Source organism: Haematobia irritans, chromosome 3, assembly GCF_050003625.1.
Source record: "Haematobia irritans isolate KBUSLIRL chromosome 3, ASM5000362v1, whole genome shotgun sequence".
In the NCBI taxonomy this organism is placed as follows: Eukaryota; Metazoa; Arthropoda; class Insecta; order Diptera; family Muscidae; genus Haematobia; species Haematobia irritans.
In genome coordinates this window covers 38,203,300-38,220,421 of record NC_134399.1, presented here as the reverse complement: position 1 = coordinate 38,220,421, position 17,122 = coordinate 38,203,300, and the positions used below count along the sequence as shown (strand labels likewise).

Here is a 17,122-nt window from a genome sequence, read left to right as displayed (position 1 = left end):
TGTCTTACTATGTTAAAATATTTGGATTGAACACAAAGTATTACTAAACAAATTATATTTTCAACAGAAATAAAATTTTGGAAAAATTTTCTAAAAATAAAATGTTGGACAAATTTGCTATAGGGATATATTTTTTTGAAAAATTTTCTATAAAAATAAAAATTTGACAAAATTTTCTATAGAAATAACATTTTGGAAAAATTATCTATAGAAATAAAATTTTGGAAAAGTTTTCTATAGAAATAAATTTTTTGGAAAAATTATATATACAATTTTAGAACAATTATCTATGGAAATAAAATTTTGGAAAAATTTTCTATAGAAATAAAATTTTGACAAAATATTCTATAGAAATAAATCGAGCAACGAGAAACTGTGATGCACAACATTGCCTCTTTATGTTTTACTTAGAAAGTTTAATAAATTCAAATTGAAAAAATCTGGCTTCTTAATTTACTTACTTTCATAATTTCTGTTTTGTATTGATGGAATAAACAAAATGACAATAACTCCATCTTCGATTTTTTTATTGGTATTGATGTGGAGTATTTCACTCTAAATATATTGTGGTATAGGCATCGGATGCTACCACATTTTTAACTGCCCATGTAAGCAAATGAAGAAAAATAAAACAATTATGCAATTTTTAGAAATCAGTTGTGTTTTATTTCTAATATCACTTTAAAAGTACTAATTTTCTTTTTTATACTTTTTTGTGTTTTGATTTTATACGCTTAAAATATGTTATATAATGTGTACATATGTTTTGTATAAATTTATTTGTTAAAACCTTTAAAATAATGATTTGCTAAAAATCAGCAAGAATTCGCTAAAGGTAATGTGTGTTAAATAACTTATCAACTAGAACAATGAATTTTACAGCGCTGGCAGATATTGACGGGATGGGTCCGATTCGAAAGTTTGCCTATGTATACACGCAATGATTAATAAATACCAACTACAAAATTAGTTACACTGAATCAAAAAAGTCTCCGTACAAGCAATTTTTCTTTTATAAACACAATATTGATTACAATAGTAGAAATGGAGAAATGGGTCACTGTAGATTTAAGATTTCCATCCATTACAAACGCAATAATTTTTAGAGACTCTCTTTTCTAAACGATAGCCTATTTTCCCTGAACTTGGTTTGCTTGCAATAGTATTAGTTTTTTGATTATCTAAGTTACATATTGAACAGCCGAGCGATATCTTTTCTCGATGTCGTTTTTTTTGTGTCCAAACTCAAAATAAAAGTGAACCCTAAATTTCACTAAAGCCGATTTAATTCTATTTTAGTTCATGGAATTATTACGTTTTAAGAGAGTTTCCATGGCTTTAATAATTTTTTGCGAACGTTAGTTAAATTAACTAAAACAGAGGAAAAAATTATACACAAATGAAGCATAAAGATAATCTAAATTCGTGTCTCCCACAAAATAGTTCATAATTTTTTAAAATTTTACCAATAATGCGCCCACCTTGAACTTCGTATGGCACTAAAGAGATTTTTGCAATTTTCAATTCCATTTTTTTCCTTCAAACTAAAAAATTTTCTTTAATATGTGAAAAATAATAATTTTGTCTAATATATTATCTTGAATTAGTCGAAAATTATTTACTTATTTTAGTGAAATCGGCGAGACAGCTGCGCTTCTAATACGGTTTAGTTAAAATTTTCTTTCCTGGTGGGTTCACTTTTTTTAAGGCATCGAAACTTGCTTAATTTTGCTATTTATAACTAACTGCAACATTTTTAATTGTTCTTTTTTGATGAAACCATATATTAAAGTACAAACAATAACTTTCTCTGGAAGTTCCTTTCGACATTCTACCAAACCGTTTCCGCTACAGGCACCCAAAAAAAAAGTGTACCCACCGTGGAAGAAAATGTAGTTTTATTTTAGAAAATTTTAACTAAAATAGTTTTCTAGTTGCAACATGTTATAAATAAGTTAATACTTTTTGTCAAACTGAAGAATTTTTTTTTTTAAATAATTAATATTTTTCTGTTGTTTAAGAAAATTTCATATGTTGAAAGAAAAAATTGGGCTTAAAAATTGTTAAAATGTCTTTTGTGCTGTACGAAGTTCAAGACAGGTACAATTTTAGTAAAATTTACTCCTTTGAGAGACTTATGAACTCAATGTAAGCAAACTTCTGCCATTTTTGGAAAATATGAACTATTTTATTTTGTAGTAAAATTGTGCACTATATTTGTATACAACTTTTTCTCTTATTTTTAGTTCGTCATAGTGAGCAAAAAATTATTCAAATAAGGAACATTTACTCATATTGTGCAAAATTTAACTAAAATCAAATAATCTTCATGAACTAAAATAAAGTTCAGTTGACTTTAGAGTCCCTTTTTTCTGGGTGGGGTTTCTTACAAAAAAAAAATCTCGCAACATAATGCTATGGTATTTGGTCAAATATTATTGTAGGCAAAACAAAAGAGTTTGTACGAAGACTTTGTTGATTCAGTGTATATACTTACGTGGGAGGTTCGTAGTCATATCCATTGCCGCCACCATAGCTGTAGTCATCACCACTTTGGCCACTGCCTCTTGACAACGATGATGAAGCCGATTGATCGAGGTCAGCATTTAAATCTTGCTTCAAAAATTGGAATCGATTTCTCTTGTCATCCAAACCAAATTTATTGTTTAGCCCTCCAAAGCCAGATTCGAGCGATTGTGGTCTGTGGAATGATTATAGAATGACATTCACTTAGATGATGTAATGTGTAACAATAATCTTACTCAGGAATGTCTAAGTCAAGTTCCGTGATAGGGTGGTAACCGAATTCATCAGCTGTGTATCTGGTCCTATAACGTTTGCCATCGGCACCGGTAAAAGAATATGAACCACTCACAACGAACGTTTTGTCGTCTTTCAATTTACCAACGCTAGAAACTTCAATACCGTTTTGGGTTTTCAATCTGAAAAAAAAAAAACAATGAGAATGAATTTGAATGTTTTTTTTTCTGGGGACATTATGGCTTTACTCCAATTTGAATTTCTTATTTCCGCTAAGATTTTGTAATTTGTCCACTTTAGCCTTCATGACATCGCCCTCGAATACTACGGCTGGTTTTTCATCGTCAATGTCTTCGGGTAATGTATATATGTCACTAGGATCATATTTGAATAGATCCAATTTGCTATCTGTTAGACGCTTTATATCAGCCGAAACATACACCACTGCGCACAATAAAATAATCTGGAATTATAAGAAAAAAATCGTTAATACTCTAATAAATATTTGTTGTTGTTTCTATATAGAAATTCCAAAAAGTATTAATGCAATAAACTGGGAGCAAATGGGTTAATGTTTCTTTTTATCTTTCAAAATAATATCCTCTAGTGTGAGCCATTTTAGTTTCCAATAAATGTCATTAATATAGTTTGTTGTGAGAAACGAAATTAGCTTTAAGAGACATGTGATATCCGGGTTCAAAAAGATAATAAATTAATAACGCTTTATTCAAATATAATATCATATAATTTATGAAACATTCGAATGCCTGTATATTTGTATTTAAAAAAATTAGAACTGGTCTTACAAGTTTATCAATATATCTATGAATATATACGCATAAATATGTATGTGAAGTGATGAAAACTCGCCAATTGGATTTAAAAATTCAGGCTTAGATTGCATATGAGTAGAAACTCTTGTTTTCGTACCGAATATGTATGTGAATATATATGCCAATTGAAGTGTATTTTATACTAAGCATGATTCTAATTTATGGTTCCGACATAAAGTCTGTAGATGAATATTTTTTATACAACTATCTTCAAATACCGGCATCCATATAAATGATAATTTTTATTTAAACTGATTAGTTTTATGGACACAAGCGTGTGCCTAAAACTTGAAACCTAGCATAAAATACTTTAAGATGTGGTTTATCACAAATATTTACATATAAATCAAGTGTAAAGTTAACCTATGTAAATGTACCGTTATCCAAAGCATAAACTAAAATTAAATATGTGTTAAGTGAATATATTAGGCCTGTTTTCTTCTAATACAAGATACAACGTTTGTATGAGATATCCACATCTATTATACTGGTATTCCGTATTTACTGAACATATTAAGTTGATATTACCGTGGTGTATTTTGGTCAAATACGTTAGATTAAAGAAGATGGGCAATTGGCGTGCATCATATCCTATGTTGTATGTTAAATTTTGACCAATAAGTACAGAATTAAAATTTCTCCGCTTGTTACAAGTTTTATCCTGCTTCTAATTTCTATTTTATTTTAATGTCTCTACCTAAGCGCTTAAACCACCATGAAGTTATCAGTCACACTGAATAAAATATTGTCATGAGGTCAAAGATTTCATTCCCTTCAAATACGAATCCGATTGCTTAGCATAGAAGACGCAATTCTCTGATATAAAGTTTTTTTCCTTGTCCAAAAGTCGATAAACTGTTCAATGAAGTCGTTTTGTCCTTATAGTTAAGATATTCAACCTAAAAATGGGTATACTAACATGAAATAAAATTATATTTTACCAAGGTCAACTTGGCTTTAATACTTCTGAAAAAAAACATCTTCAAGACGTTTTTTACTTGAAACATAGCACAATTTTTACTTGTAGTCGAGTCTGAATTTGGAAATGTAAATTGTCGTTAACACACGTTTATGGACTTTAATGGCACATGATAAAGCTGAAAAAATTAAAATCTGTTTCCTAGAATCAAGTACCCAAAACTTGACTTTAAAAGAGAATTCTGTCTTAAATGTATCCTTACTTCCATTCTCTGCTTCTTTGGCTCGGAATCAATACCAAAATCATTAGTGTAAAGGCAAAATCTTTGGAACCGGACATGCTTTTTTTCTAGTGCAGTGTTGCATGTATTGGGGATTTTTACTGAAATTTATGATATTCTTTTGTGGATGGCACGAAATTTTTAAGTTGAAGACTTGGGGAATTTATAGAAATTTGGGGTGTTTATGAAATTCAGGTCTACTACAAGTTTTTGTATGGCAAATAAAGCATTTAACACAATGGAATATCCTCTGACAATCCTTACTTCTCCACACCCTCAAAAAAGATCGCTTCTGTAACATATACCCCAAACACATTTTGCTTCAAGCATATATATTTTCACGATTGGTCCAAACAAAATATTGTTTGTATTGTTCAAACGTATTAGGTTTCACCCTAGGCATACACTGGTAGAAAAAAATGTTAATGAAACTTTCCTTGTGTATATATATTTTTAAGGCGCCAATTGGTTACTTCCATTCTTTTACTTGCAGCATACCCTCTAAGTCTCTCTTTCTAAACACATATATATTTATAGGCTATTTCTAAATAAATATATGTTTGCATCAAAGACCATTAAAGAGGAAGATGTGAATTGGGCTTTGATAGTGTTAGTGTCAAAAACCAGAGATTAGCCCCATACTTGTAGGAAAGGCGCTTCGAACTTACTGGTTTGATGCAGACAATTTTTATTTTGATATTTTCTCAAAAGTTCCAGCAAATTTCTGTGTCGATTGCACTAAATTATTAATTAAATGTTTTTGTTCTTTTAAAAGTTAAAAAAATTGCTAAAATAAGCGAATTAGGTTTTGTTACGAATGCAAAATGAAAAGAGAAACTTCTCATCGAACATGTATGGGGCTAATCTCTGGTTCTCGAGAAAAAATAATAACAACATGTCCAATTCACATCTTCCTCTTTAATGGTCTTTGGTTTGCATCCATTCATATTATATTTACAAACATATTATGTCCCAAACATAATATGTTCTAACATATTAACATATATGTTCCAAACATGTTATGCTAGTTTATGAACATTGTGTGCTTGCACATAAAAAATTGTGTTTAAAAATTAGACTTCCAAACATATAACTAAGTTTTACACCCATACATATGAAAAACATTATTTTTCGTCCGTGCATGGTCGTGATGAAATTTTGATTAGAGCCATCATAGCACAAAGAATTATTCGTACTAAATTCATTTCGTTATTCGTATCATAAATTCATTCAGCCTCACTAGCCCATATAAAAAATTTGAATTCTGTGTCACTCATGATTTATTATAGGTAGACCCTCAAAAAAAATCGCTTCTGTAACATATACCCCAAACACATTCTGTTTCAAGCTTATATATTTTCAGTATTGGTCCAAACAAAATATTGTTTGTATTGTTGTGAAACATGTTATGTTTCACCTTAGGCATACACTGGTAGAAAAAATTTTTAGTGAAATTTTAATTGTGTATATCTATGTAAGGCGTCAAGTGGTTACTTCCATTCTTTTTCTTGCAGCATACTCTCTAGCTCTCTCTTTCCAAACACATATATGTTTATGCTACTACGTGCAAAAGTCCCTATGACTTTCCAGTGTATCAAATACAACACTAAAAACATCAATAGCATAGCATAATAATTTGGCATACTATGAACTTCCCATTTATTATTTCTTTTTAATTTCGACCTTCAATTGAATTGAAAGCAAAATCGTAACTTAGATCGCAAATCATATTATTTCAGTCAATAGTTGGTTAATTTCTAGTGCAGAAAAAACACATGTGTATGTAAATATGTAATATTTTTGAATTATATACTATAATTGAATTAATAAAATTTACAGATTTTAGCCTAAATTGCAACGGCAATATTTGCTGTTCAAACCTGAGCTCAAAATAAGTTTTTTACTGGTACACCAACGGGTTGACATTCGAAAATACTTTTTTCTATACTATTGTCTACTGTTTACGGCAACGTGACCGGCAAAGTACTCGTCTCAAGGTGAAGAATGGCAAATTGCATCGAAAAACGTCAACATAGAAAACGCTGGAGCTGCTTCTCAGTCCACAGAAGCAGAAAGGCCGCCTCAGGGACTTCACGCAGAGAGCATACCACAACGTGATGACAAAATCGAGGGACAATCAACCGTTCAATCAAGTGAGACGAAAAGGACAGCGTCAACACCCAAGTCATCTGCCAAGGTAAGACATACATCTTTTAGAATTATACCCTCAACCACTCGTTCGGATCTCATAATATAAGAAGAGATCCTGTATCAAAGCGTTCGCGTAGCACAATAAAAAACAAAGATAAAGGAATGTCTAAAGTTGCAAAAGTCAGTCCCAGATAAAGCTGTTGTTTCTCTGTCATCGGCAACGAGTACGACTAACTCAAACATGGGCATACTGTCTAGTCAGACATCATGACAACAGCAATGCACACTTTCCAATTCTTGTCACATAATCATCAACTACCAGCGAATACTCTCGCAAACAACATATTCTCCGGTAATCAAAATAACGAATTAATTGTTTCAACATATAACCCACAGGCTATGTCAGCTGTTCGAAGCTCTAATGTTGCAACTGGAATAAGCTCTGTTAATAATACCTTCGCTGTTATCCACTGTGGTAGTAACATATTCCACACTCCGTTCAATAACACGAGTTTACCCTCTGTTTCCATCTCATCTATCCATCCAGTCTGTTCGTCCAATTCCATTTTTACATCGTCCCATATGTTTCCAAACAGTACCATTAACCAACACCTAACTTCAAATTCAAATCCCAATTCGAGTTTTCCCATCACAGTTCCAATTTCAACGAAACCACCGTCCAATTATTTACAACGGATATAGCCCATCGTTATCTCATTATCTCACACTAAACACTGATGCTGATATATCGCTGCCCACATCTCATATAGCCGCCCGGGAGCCACCGTGGTGCAATGGTTAGCATGCCCGCCTTGCATACACAAGGTCGTGGGTTCGATTCCTGCTTCGACCGAACACCAAAAAGTTTCTGAGTGTTTCAAAGCTTCTCTAAGTGGTGGAACGACGTTCGGACTCGGCTATAAAAAGGAGGCCCCTTGTCATTGAGCGTAACATAGAATCGGGCAGCACTCAGTGATAAGAGAGAAGTTCACCACTGTGGTATCACAATGGACTGAATGGTCTAAGTGAGCCTGATATATAGGGCTGCCACCTAACCTAGCCGCCCGGCAAGCCGTAATTAACCCTTTCGACCCCGAATTTTTATAGGTATCGCTAAAATTTTTTTTTTACTTTTAATCATGTTGAAGTCATTTAAGAAGCGTCTAGCCAAAATTTCGGGTCGCCACGCCCATTCGTTTAGGCGGTAGAGAATGTTGCCTGTGGGCAACTTTGGGCAATTGTGACTACAAACTATTTTGTTTTGTAATGATAGACGTATTACGTTTTATTGGATTTTTGTTAAGTTTTTTGTTATTTTACAGTAAATATATACTTAGATGCGCGCGTGAGTGGAATTTCAATCACGCTCAAACACATTCACGAAGAAATATTTGTACTCACGCATGCCATGTGGGTAGGAATTCACGGTCACGAAATGAAAAGTCATACTCGCACACGCTCACACATGAACAATGTTTATGTCTCACGCTTTCGCACGATTCACGACAAATCTCGTAAGTCACGAATATTTTCGGAACACGACAATTTTCGTGGCTCAATAAAATTCTGGTAATTAACGAAATTTCTCGTGACTCACGCTATTGAAATCTTAAGCGTGATTAAATATGTAAAGGTGATTAAAATCGGTGAGCTTGAATTTACTCGTGAACGTTCGTGATTGTGACTTTTTGTGTCTGTTTTACCGTGTGTGCGAATTTTATCGTGAATATGAATTTTATTGTTAACGTGAATTTTATCTTGAGCGTGAGTTGGATCGTGAGCGTGGGTTGGATCGTGAAAGTAAATTTTTATCGGGAGCGTGATTTCGGAGAAAGTTTACTCACTCACAACCACGAACACAATTTGTGCTCACGCGCCATATATTTTTCTTTAATCCCGTTCACGCACATTCACGAGGTTTCGTTTAAATTTCATTCACGAGATTTCGTTTAAATTTCATTCACGGCTTCGCGTGAATCACGCGTGACTCACGAAAATGTTTTTTTTTTTGTTTTTAACCCATGTCAATTTAACTGGTGGTGTAAAAAACCAAAGTATTATAAAGCGTCAATATTCGTGCTAATCCACTAGTATGTTGCCAAGAAGTGGCTTCCTCCCTTTTTACGATTCCTTCCAAATTCCCCACTGCACTGCAGATATGTTTTCCACATCATCGCCGCATTTCTCGTCACTGGGACATCCCAATTGAAGTTGAAAATTTTTTCAAAATCATTGTTTTTCAAACCTTTTTTCTCCAGGTCTCATGTTCAAAAATATGTAATTTTACTACCACAATTGCCCAAAGTTGCCCACCGGCAACTTTTCAATTTTAAAAATTTCCCATCTGTTGTTTTTTCGCAATTCTAAGATTTGACTTCCAGAAATATTTTATTTGACATGTAGTTGTATTTTTTAAAAAAAGTCACATGTATAAAAACCTCTTTTTAAATTCGCAAATATTTTTTTCTTGAGGTACGTGCGTATTAGTGAACATTTTTTTGCTAATTGACAACCAAATTAGCTGATTTTTCATTCAACTTGAAGAAAACACTTGTAGCTTTCGATACCGTTACAGTTTTATGAACAAAAACAACGCTGACAGTGAGTCTCAAAACACAAAAAGTTGCCCACAGGCAACTTTAGGGTCGAAAGGGTTAAAGACCTGCCGATTTTCTCGGGCAAACCCGAAGACTGGCCAATATTTATCACCAACTATATACAATCGACCGAAAGATGTGGATTTACAGAGCAGGAAAATTTAATAAGATTATAAAATTGTTTGAAGGGAGCTGCATTGGAGGTAGTTAGAGGGAAACTAAAAAACAACCAAACTAAGAAATGTCTTAGTTTGGTTGTTATCGCAGAAGATGTGAAATTTATATATACACAAACAAAAAATACTTTTCTTCGGAACGAAATTTTAGTCAAACAAAATTTCCATTTCATAGAAACTAGATTCTGTTTAACCAAAATTTATCAGACATTTTTTGAAAAGTTATTTAACGTTTGTCGCTAATCTATTTTTACGGTCAAAAAAGCTTTGTCTTAAAATTCAGTCAGAATATATATTTTTACTGTCAAAAACGCTTTGTCTTAAAATTCAGTCAGAATATGTCTTTCATTTGCTCAAAAATCTGTATATTTCTCAAATTAAGGCATAATAGTAAACAAAATGTTTGCTGATCGTATTTAGGAGCTTTTAAGATTATTAGAGGCCTGAAATGTACAAACAACTATTTTTGGTTCTTTTGGGTAAGATTTTACGACCTAATAATTTATTTAGGAACAGGTTCTTTTCTTAAAGGAAATATGTTAGGTTTTATTTTGCAAAAAAAAAAAATACAAATCGTTTCCCGGGACGAAATTATTTTGTTACCAGTCTATTTTTTACTTTAGATGTTCTGGCCTTCCCACAATCTTCTCGTATGGTATATGCCACTAGCCGTGAAATGTCTTAATGGAGCGAAATTCGGTTATTGAAACAAATGGATATCGTTTTGTTTAATTACTCTTCCGTAATATTTAAGTAATTATTAACAGTATGCATATTATTTTTTTAAGATGAACCTGTTTGTCCCGTTCCGACGGATATGCGATGGCATCGTAATTGAAATGAATTGATTCAAAACTGGAAATTATGCATAATTTCTTCGAACTAGGCAACAAAGGTTTTCTGATGCAAACGGTGTGGTGTCTTAGATTCGCCATTTAGCTTAGAACATGTATCGATAAAAAGTTATTAAATATGAAATGTATTGGACTTTTATCTCTAGCGAAGCTTCCATCATTCACAGTAAATTGCATCATTTTAAGACGGCTTGAGTGGTTTGCATATGAAATGAATAATTAATCATTTTCACAAATCATAAGTGATGGAAACAATGAAAATGGATAATTAATTTCCAATAATGTTTTCAAAATAGCTGTAAAATATTTATAGTTTCGTTACCGCCTTACTATCGCAACTCTGTCATCAGTTGACTACAGAACATTTATAGGCTTGTTTTCTTTTAGTACTGGATACCCAGTACGGACTAAAAGATAACAGAGTGCTCGTTTAAGGTAAAATTACAATACAATGATGATTGAAGAGTTGAAATTTCTCTTTGAAATCAAAAGTTCGAATAGTCTGCCACAAACAGAAAATATCAACCCTTCCATCAACGCACGGATTGACGCATGGTGTGTAATTCAACATTTATCCAGGACAACACTGGCATCAGCTTTTTAAAAACATCTTACATTTTTAATGTCCCAGCAAAAAAAGCGTCGCCAAAAAAGTAATGAAAATGTTCTTTTTGTATCCGGAAGTTGTGCAAAATTGACGCAGAAGCGATGAATTTAGCATGGGCTTGTCATAGGACGGAAGTTTCAACAGCCGTTGCACTGAATTTGGATCACTTCTTTAGGTGTGATCCGAATTCAATGTTTTGAATGTAAATTAAAAAATTCTGTGATATTTTGTCAAATAAATAATTTTTATAATTTTTTATAATTTTTAATGGATTCTAACGATTGTCGGAAACGTTTGACCTCAAATATTTTCAAAAATTCACAAATTTTTCAGATTGGATTCAGCAGTTTTTTCGACAAAATTTAAATGATTTGTACCATTTTATGAATTCTTACTCTGTTATTAACTTTTTTGAAACAAAAAAAGTTAAAATTACCCATTAAAAGTATGAAAAAACCAAGTTAAGAAAAAAATGAATTAAAAGAACTTCCTGGATAGTTAAAATAAAGAATATCATTGGGAGTGTATCTTCTGGTAGTGCTTTTAAAGTTGTGCCTTTGGAAGAACTTCCAAATTTTTTTGCTGGGATATAAAGTGTTCATATAGTAATAAATATCTACTGCTGTCATTATTTTACCATTTTTAATTTCATGTTATTCGACAAATTAATCACAATAAATTGCTATTGTGAATCGAGGAAACGTCACTTTATCAAACTTTTAGATTTTGAATTTTAGGCAAATCAAAAAAAAAGTTGTATACAAATGAAGTACAAAATTTTATTAAATTTGAAAATAGTTCATATTTTCCATTTACTTAAATTACGTTCATAACTTTCTGAAATGAGGATATTTCCCTTAATTTGTGTCTGTTTTGAACTTCGTATAGACATTTTAAAAATTTTTAACTCTAATTTTTTCCTTCAAGATATGAATTTTTCTTAATAAGTTTTCTTCAATTTGACAAAAATTTTAAATTAATTTGTGTCATATTGCAATTAGTAAAATATGTTTTTTAAATTTATATAAGGGAAGAATTTTTGAAAATGCAAAACATGCTTGGATGAAGGAATTTGTTTTTTTTTATGGTATTGGAACGAAAACTTCTGATTCGAGTCTATACACTCCTAATAATACATATTTGTGTCGTATATGCTAAGTGCTCATGAACGAATTTATTTTTTATTCAAATTTAATTTATTTTAAACCAAATATCGGTACACTGTTGGTTGAGTGTTTGATGCAAGATATTCTTTTTGAAAAAAAAAAAATAAAATAACAAAAAAATCAACAGAATTCCATAGATTTGTTTCTTAAATTCTCAATTAATTTTAAATTGATTATTAAAAAAATATTATTATACAATTTGTATATATGGTTTGCCCCCCAGCACGAAGATTTAATGTCAATGAACTTAGTATAGTGTGGCAACTGGTTTCGAAATAACTTTTGTGTTCAGAATCGTAAAATTAAAAACGGATTATGAATTTATTTACATAAAATTTTTCAAAAATTATTATCTGTTCATAAACTAGTATTCGGAATAGCAAAGATCATCCCTAAAGTCCGGATTTTTATGCAAATCTCTTTGAGATGATTTCGAATATTATGCGAGATGCTTGATAAAATTAGTGTGCGGAAGATTTCCAAATGTTAAAGTTAAAGTAACAGTGGTCTGATTACGTTCAAATCTTCTGTTTTAGTTTTACATCATAGGCAATATTCAAATTGCTTATGAAGTCTCTGCGATTTTGATTTCTTATGTAAATATTTAAAAACAAAGAGAAAGTTCACTAACTCAAAAAATGTCCAAAGTCGCCAATGAACCTAAGCGAATTGGGGTGGGCGACGTAATACTGGTGCAAACTTCAATGGTTTATGTTGACACTTTAGCAAAAAATAAATTGAGCGATTTCTTAAATTAACAAATAATGTTGCTCTTTTAAAGATTCTCGTTAACTAAAAAAAACAAATTTTGAATATTCACTTTTAACGTCTTATTAGCAATAATTTTTAATTGTTCGTTTTATCTATTATCCTTTTCATTTTAAAATTACATTAAAAAAAAACACTTCGACTTTTTAATCAAATTTCGTCGTATTTATTTATATTAGTATGAATGACTATTTGAGAGAAAAGGGGTAGGAATTATGTTGGGCCGAAGAAGAAATCACTTCAGTATCTTCAATTATACCGAGTACACACAGTTTTGTTTTTATTTTATTTTTTAATTTCTTGTGTATATTTTTGTGGTCCTTTTTCTTGCATATATTTACTATATCTAATTTCTATGAATTTAGTTAAAGTCCTTTTATTTCTATTTTATTTCTAGAATATTGCATGGTTTTATTCAGTTTTCAATTGAAGACAATATTTTGCCGGATCACTTAACTCCTTTACTTTGCTAAAAATAATCATATAGACTTGTTGTCATACCAATAACACAATTTAACAGTTTATGTTTTATTTTTTAATGAATTTTCTTCACACCCAGAATTTATTTATTATATAATTATCTAATATTTCATTGGATTTGAAATTTTTGTAGCATAATTTCGAATTTTTTTTAAATGTTGATTTAATAATTTGTTTGAATTTTGTTTCAAGCTTCAGGTCTTTTATTAGGTTTTTTTCTTGTATTTTTCTCACAACATTTTCATTTATCGTTTCTGTATTTAATTCACTCAATATTATTATGGTTTTGGTTTTTTACTCATTGGAAAATGTTACCATACAAAGATTCTAAAACTTATTTAACATTCTTTAAGCTATTCGAGTTTATAGTTTTTGTGTTATGGTATTTTCTTCTCAAAACTTACTAATCGTGTCATATTTAAAATTGAAATCTGTTATCGATCCGGATTGTTTTGATAGTACGTATTTAACGAACGAATTCTTACTAGCAAATACGACCAAAGACGCTTCTTGTTTCCTTATATATTGTCATTTGCATACAAAATTGTGGACACAATGCCAAAATGGTATTGGAACGAGATTTGTCGAAAATCGCCAACAAAGACATTACGATCGCCAGCTTTCGTCATTATGAGAAATTTCCATCATTTGAGTTGGCTAATTCTGAGTGTGTATCTTACCACCCTGCTAGTCAATCGGACTAACGTTGATCTTCTCTTTCACGATTATTACCACTATCACAATTCGGCATCTAATATCTAAGCGTGTTTTAGCCGCGACATACATACACTCCCATATATATGGTGTATAATATAAAACAATAAAATTACTAGATTTAGACAAGATACGATGGCAGTATGAATAATTTTTAGATGGAGAGAGCATTGGCATATCATAAAGAAATGATAAATAAAATAAAATTTGTGATATTGTGCAAGACCGGGATACAAATTTATTTTTCAAAATCATGGATTAAAGAGGAGATTTGTAGATCTTTTTTTAGATACTGAATATTTAGCTGAATATTTAGACGACATATTAACTATAAAAATTCTATTATCCTATTCTGTTATGTATGGCTTAGTATACGATTTAAGTGGATTTTATAAGTTTTTATACGAAAAAAATAGATCTAAATAAACGAATAAAACTCCATTTCATATATCCTTGAAATTAACAGTTCAGGCTTGCCTACTATAGAATATTTTCTTTGCATATCTTCAGGCGTCACAATTGCCCGCTTGGCAACCCAAACACATGAGAAGGAAAAAGTGCTCAAAATGACAGTATTGCCACCGTGTTCCAGTTTCGACCAACCACCAACCAACCAGTTTCGACCAACCACAAAAAAATATCCGCTTTGGGGATTACTGAGAGGGTAAATCCACAATCCACGTGACATTTTTGAGTGTTTCAAAGCCTCTGTAAGTGGTTTCACCACTATCTGGAACGCCGTACGGACTCGGCTATAAAAACGAGGTCAATTGTTGAGCTAAACGTAGAATCGGGCAGCACACAACAGCGTTTGCGTTGCGATTTTTCAAAAAGTGGCAGTCGTCGAAAAAAGTTGCTCAGTTATTTTTGAAAAGTAACATATAAAGGGTGATTCTTTTGAGGTTAGGATTTTCATGCATTAGTATTTGACAGATCACGTGGGATTTCAGACATGGTGTCAAAGAGAAAGATGCTCAGTATGCTTTGACATTTCATCATGAATAGACTTACTAACGAGCCACAACGTCGAATTTTCAGTGAATGGGCCCTAGAAAAGTTGGCAGAAAATTCGCTTTTTTATCGACAAATTTTGTTCAGCGATGAGGCTCATTTCTGGTTGAATGGCTACGTAAATAAGCAAAATTGCCGCATTTGGAGTGAAGAGCAACCAGAAGCCGTTCAAGAACTGCCCATGCATCCCGAAAAATGCACTGTTTGGTGTGGTTTGTACGCTGGTGGAATCATTGGACCGTATTTTTTCAAAGATGCTGTTGAACGCAACGTTACGGTGAATGGCGATCGCTATCGTTCGATGCTAACAAACTTTTTGTTGCCAAAAATGGAAGAACTGAACTTGGTTGACATGTGGTTTCAATAAGATGGCGCTACATGCCACACAGCTCGCGATTCTATGGCCATTTTGAGGGAAAACTTCGGAGAACAATTCATCTCAAGAAATGGACCGGTAAGTTGGCCACCAAGATCATGCGATTTGACGCCTTTAGACTATTTTTTGTGGGGCTACGTCAAGTCTAAAGTCTACAGAAATAAGCCAGCAACTATTCCAGCTTTGGAAGACAACATTTCCGAAGAAATTCGGGCTATTCCGGCCGAAATGCTCGAAAAAGTTGCCCAAAATTGGACTTTCCGAATGGACCACCTAAGACGCAGCCGCGGTCAACATTTAAATGAAATTATCTTCAAAAAGTAAATGTCATGGACCAATCTAACGTTTCAAATAAAGAACCGATGAGATTTTGCAAATTTTATGCGTTTTTTAAAAAAAAAAGTTATCAAGCTCTTAACAAATCACCCTTTAGAAAACGAAAATTAAAAAATATCGTACAATATACAAAAAAAAAGAAACAATTCAAGTATTTCCATAAATAAAATAGAAAGTACTTTAGTCACATATTTGATAAAAAATGTTGGTTACATATTTGTTTACAGTTACTTCATTGTAACTTCTTTCCTACACCCTCAAATAAAAATCGCTTCTGTAACATATACCCCAAACACATTTTGCTGCAAGCATACATATATATTTTTAGGATTGGTCCAAACAAAATAAAAAAAAAAATTAATGACATTTTCTTTGTGTGGATATATTTTTAAAGCGCCAATTGGTTACAGCATACTCTCTAGGACTCTCTTTCTAAACACATATATGGTTATAGGCTCACCCAAAAAAAAGTGACCCTCCCGTGGAAGAAAATGTAGGTTTATTTTAGAAAATTTTAACTAAAATAGTTTTCTAATTGCAACATGTTACAAATAAGTTAATACTTTTTGTCAAATTCAAGAAAATTTTTTAAAAATAATTAATTTTTTTCTGTTGTTTAAGAAAATTTCATATGTTGGAAAAAAAATTGGATCTAAAAATTGTTAAAATGTCTTTAGCGCTGTAAGTTCGAGACAGGTACAATTTTAGTAAAATTTACTCATTTGAGAGACTTATGAACTCAATTTAAGCAAACTTCTGTCATTTTAGGAAAATATGAACTATTTTATTTTTTAGTAAAATTGTGCACTATATTTGTATACAACTTTTTTTTCTAATTTTTAGTTCACGTCATTAAAGTTAGCAAAAAATTATTCAAATAAGGAACATTTACTCATATTGTGCAAAATTTAACTAAAATCAACTAATCTTCATGAACTAAAATAAAGTTCAGTTGGCATTAGAGCCCCTTTTTTCTGGGTGTTATTTCTAAATTAATATAAGTTTGCATCTAAGCATATTATATTTACAAACATTTTATGTCCCAAACATAATATGTTCTAACATATTAACATATATGTCCCAAACCTGTTATG

General features: G+C 31.6%; 1 protein-coding gene and 1 long non-coding RNA gene across 2 annotated transcripts; one reads left to right on the top strand and one right to left on the bottom strand.

Moving 5' to 3' along the window:
* Window positions 1-643: 643 nt before the first annotated feature.
* On the bottom strand, window positions 644-14,147 carry Cpr11A (Cuticular protein 11A). The gene is made up of 5 exons (XM_075299137.1): window positions 13,996-14,147; window positions 3,009-3,223; window positions 2,763-2,942; window positions 2,498-2,701; window positions 644-925 (listed from the first exon to the last, which is right to left on the bottom strand). The coding sequence occupies exons 1-5, from the start codon at window positions 14,005-14,007 to the stop codon at window positions 877-879; spliced, it is 660 nt and encodes a 219-aa protein (XP_075155252.1). The 5' UTR covers window positions 14,008-14,147; the 3' UTR covers window positions 644-876.
* LOC142228648 (uncharacterized) lies at window positions 10,118-10,694 on the top strand. Its single transcript, XR_012720233.1, has 2 exons — window positions 10,118-10,195; window positions 10,340-10,694. It is a non-coding gene; the product is annotated as an uncharacterized LOC142228648 (long non-coding RNA).
* Window positions 14,148-17,122: the final 2,975 nt, after the last annotated feature.

Excerpts from the sequence above, each read along its gene's own strand:
- Cpr11A (XM_075299137.1), bottom strand. Across the intron at positions 2,943-3,008 it reads AATAAGAAATTCAAATTGGA|ATTGAAAACCCAAAACGGTA; the intron begins GTAAAGCCATAA and ends TTTTTTTTTCAG. Across the intron at positions 926-2,497 it reads TATGACTACGAACCTCCCAC|GCAAACTTTCGAATCGGACC; the intron begins GTAAGTATATAC and ends GTGTATACATAG.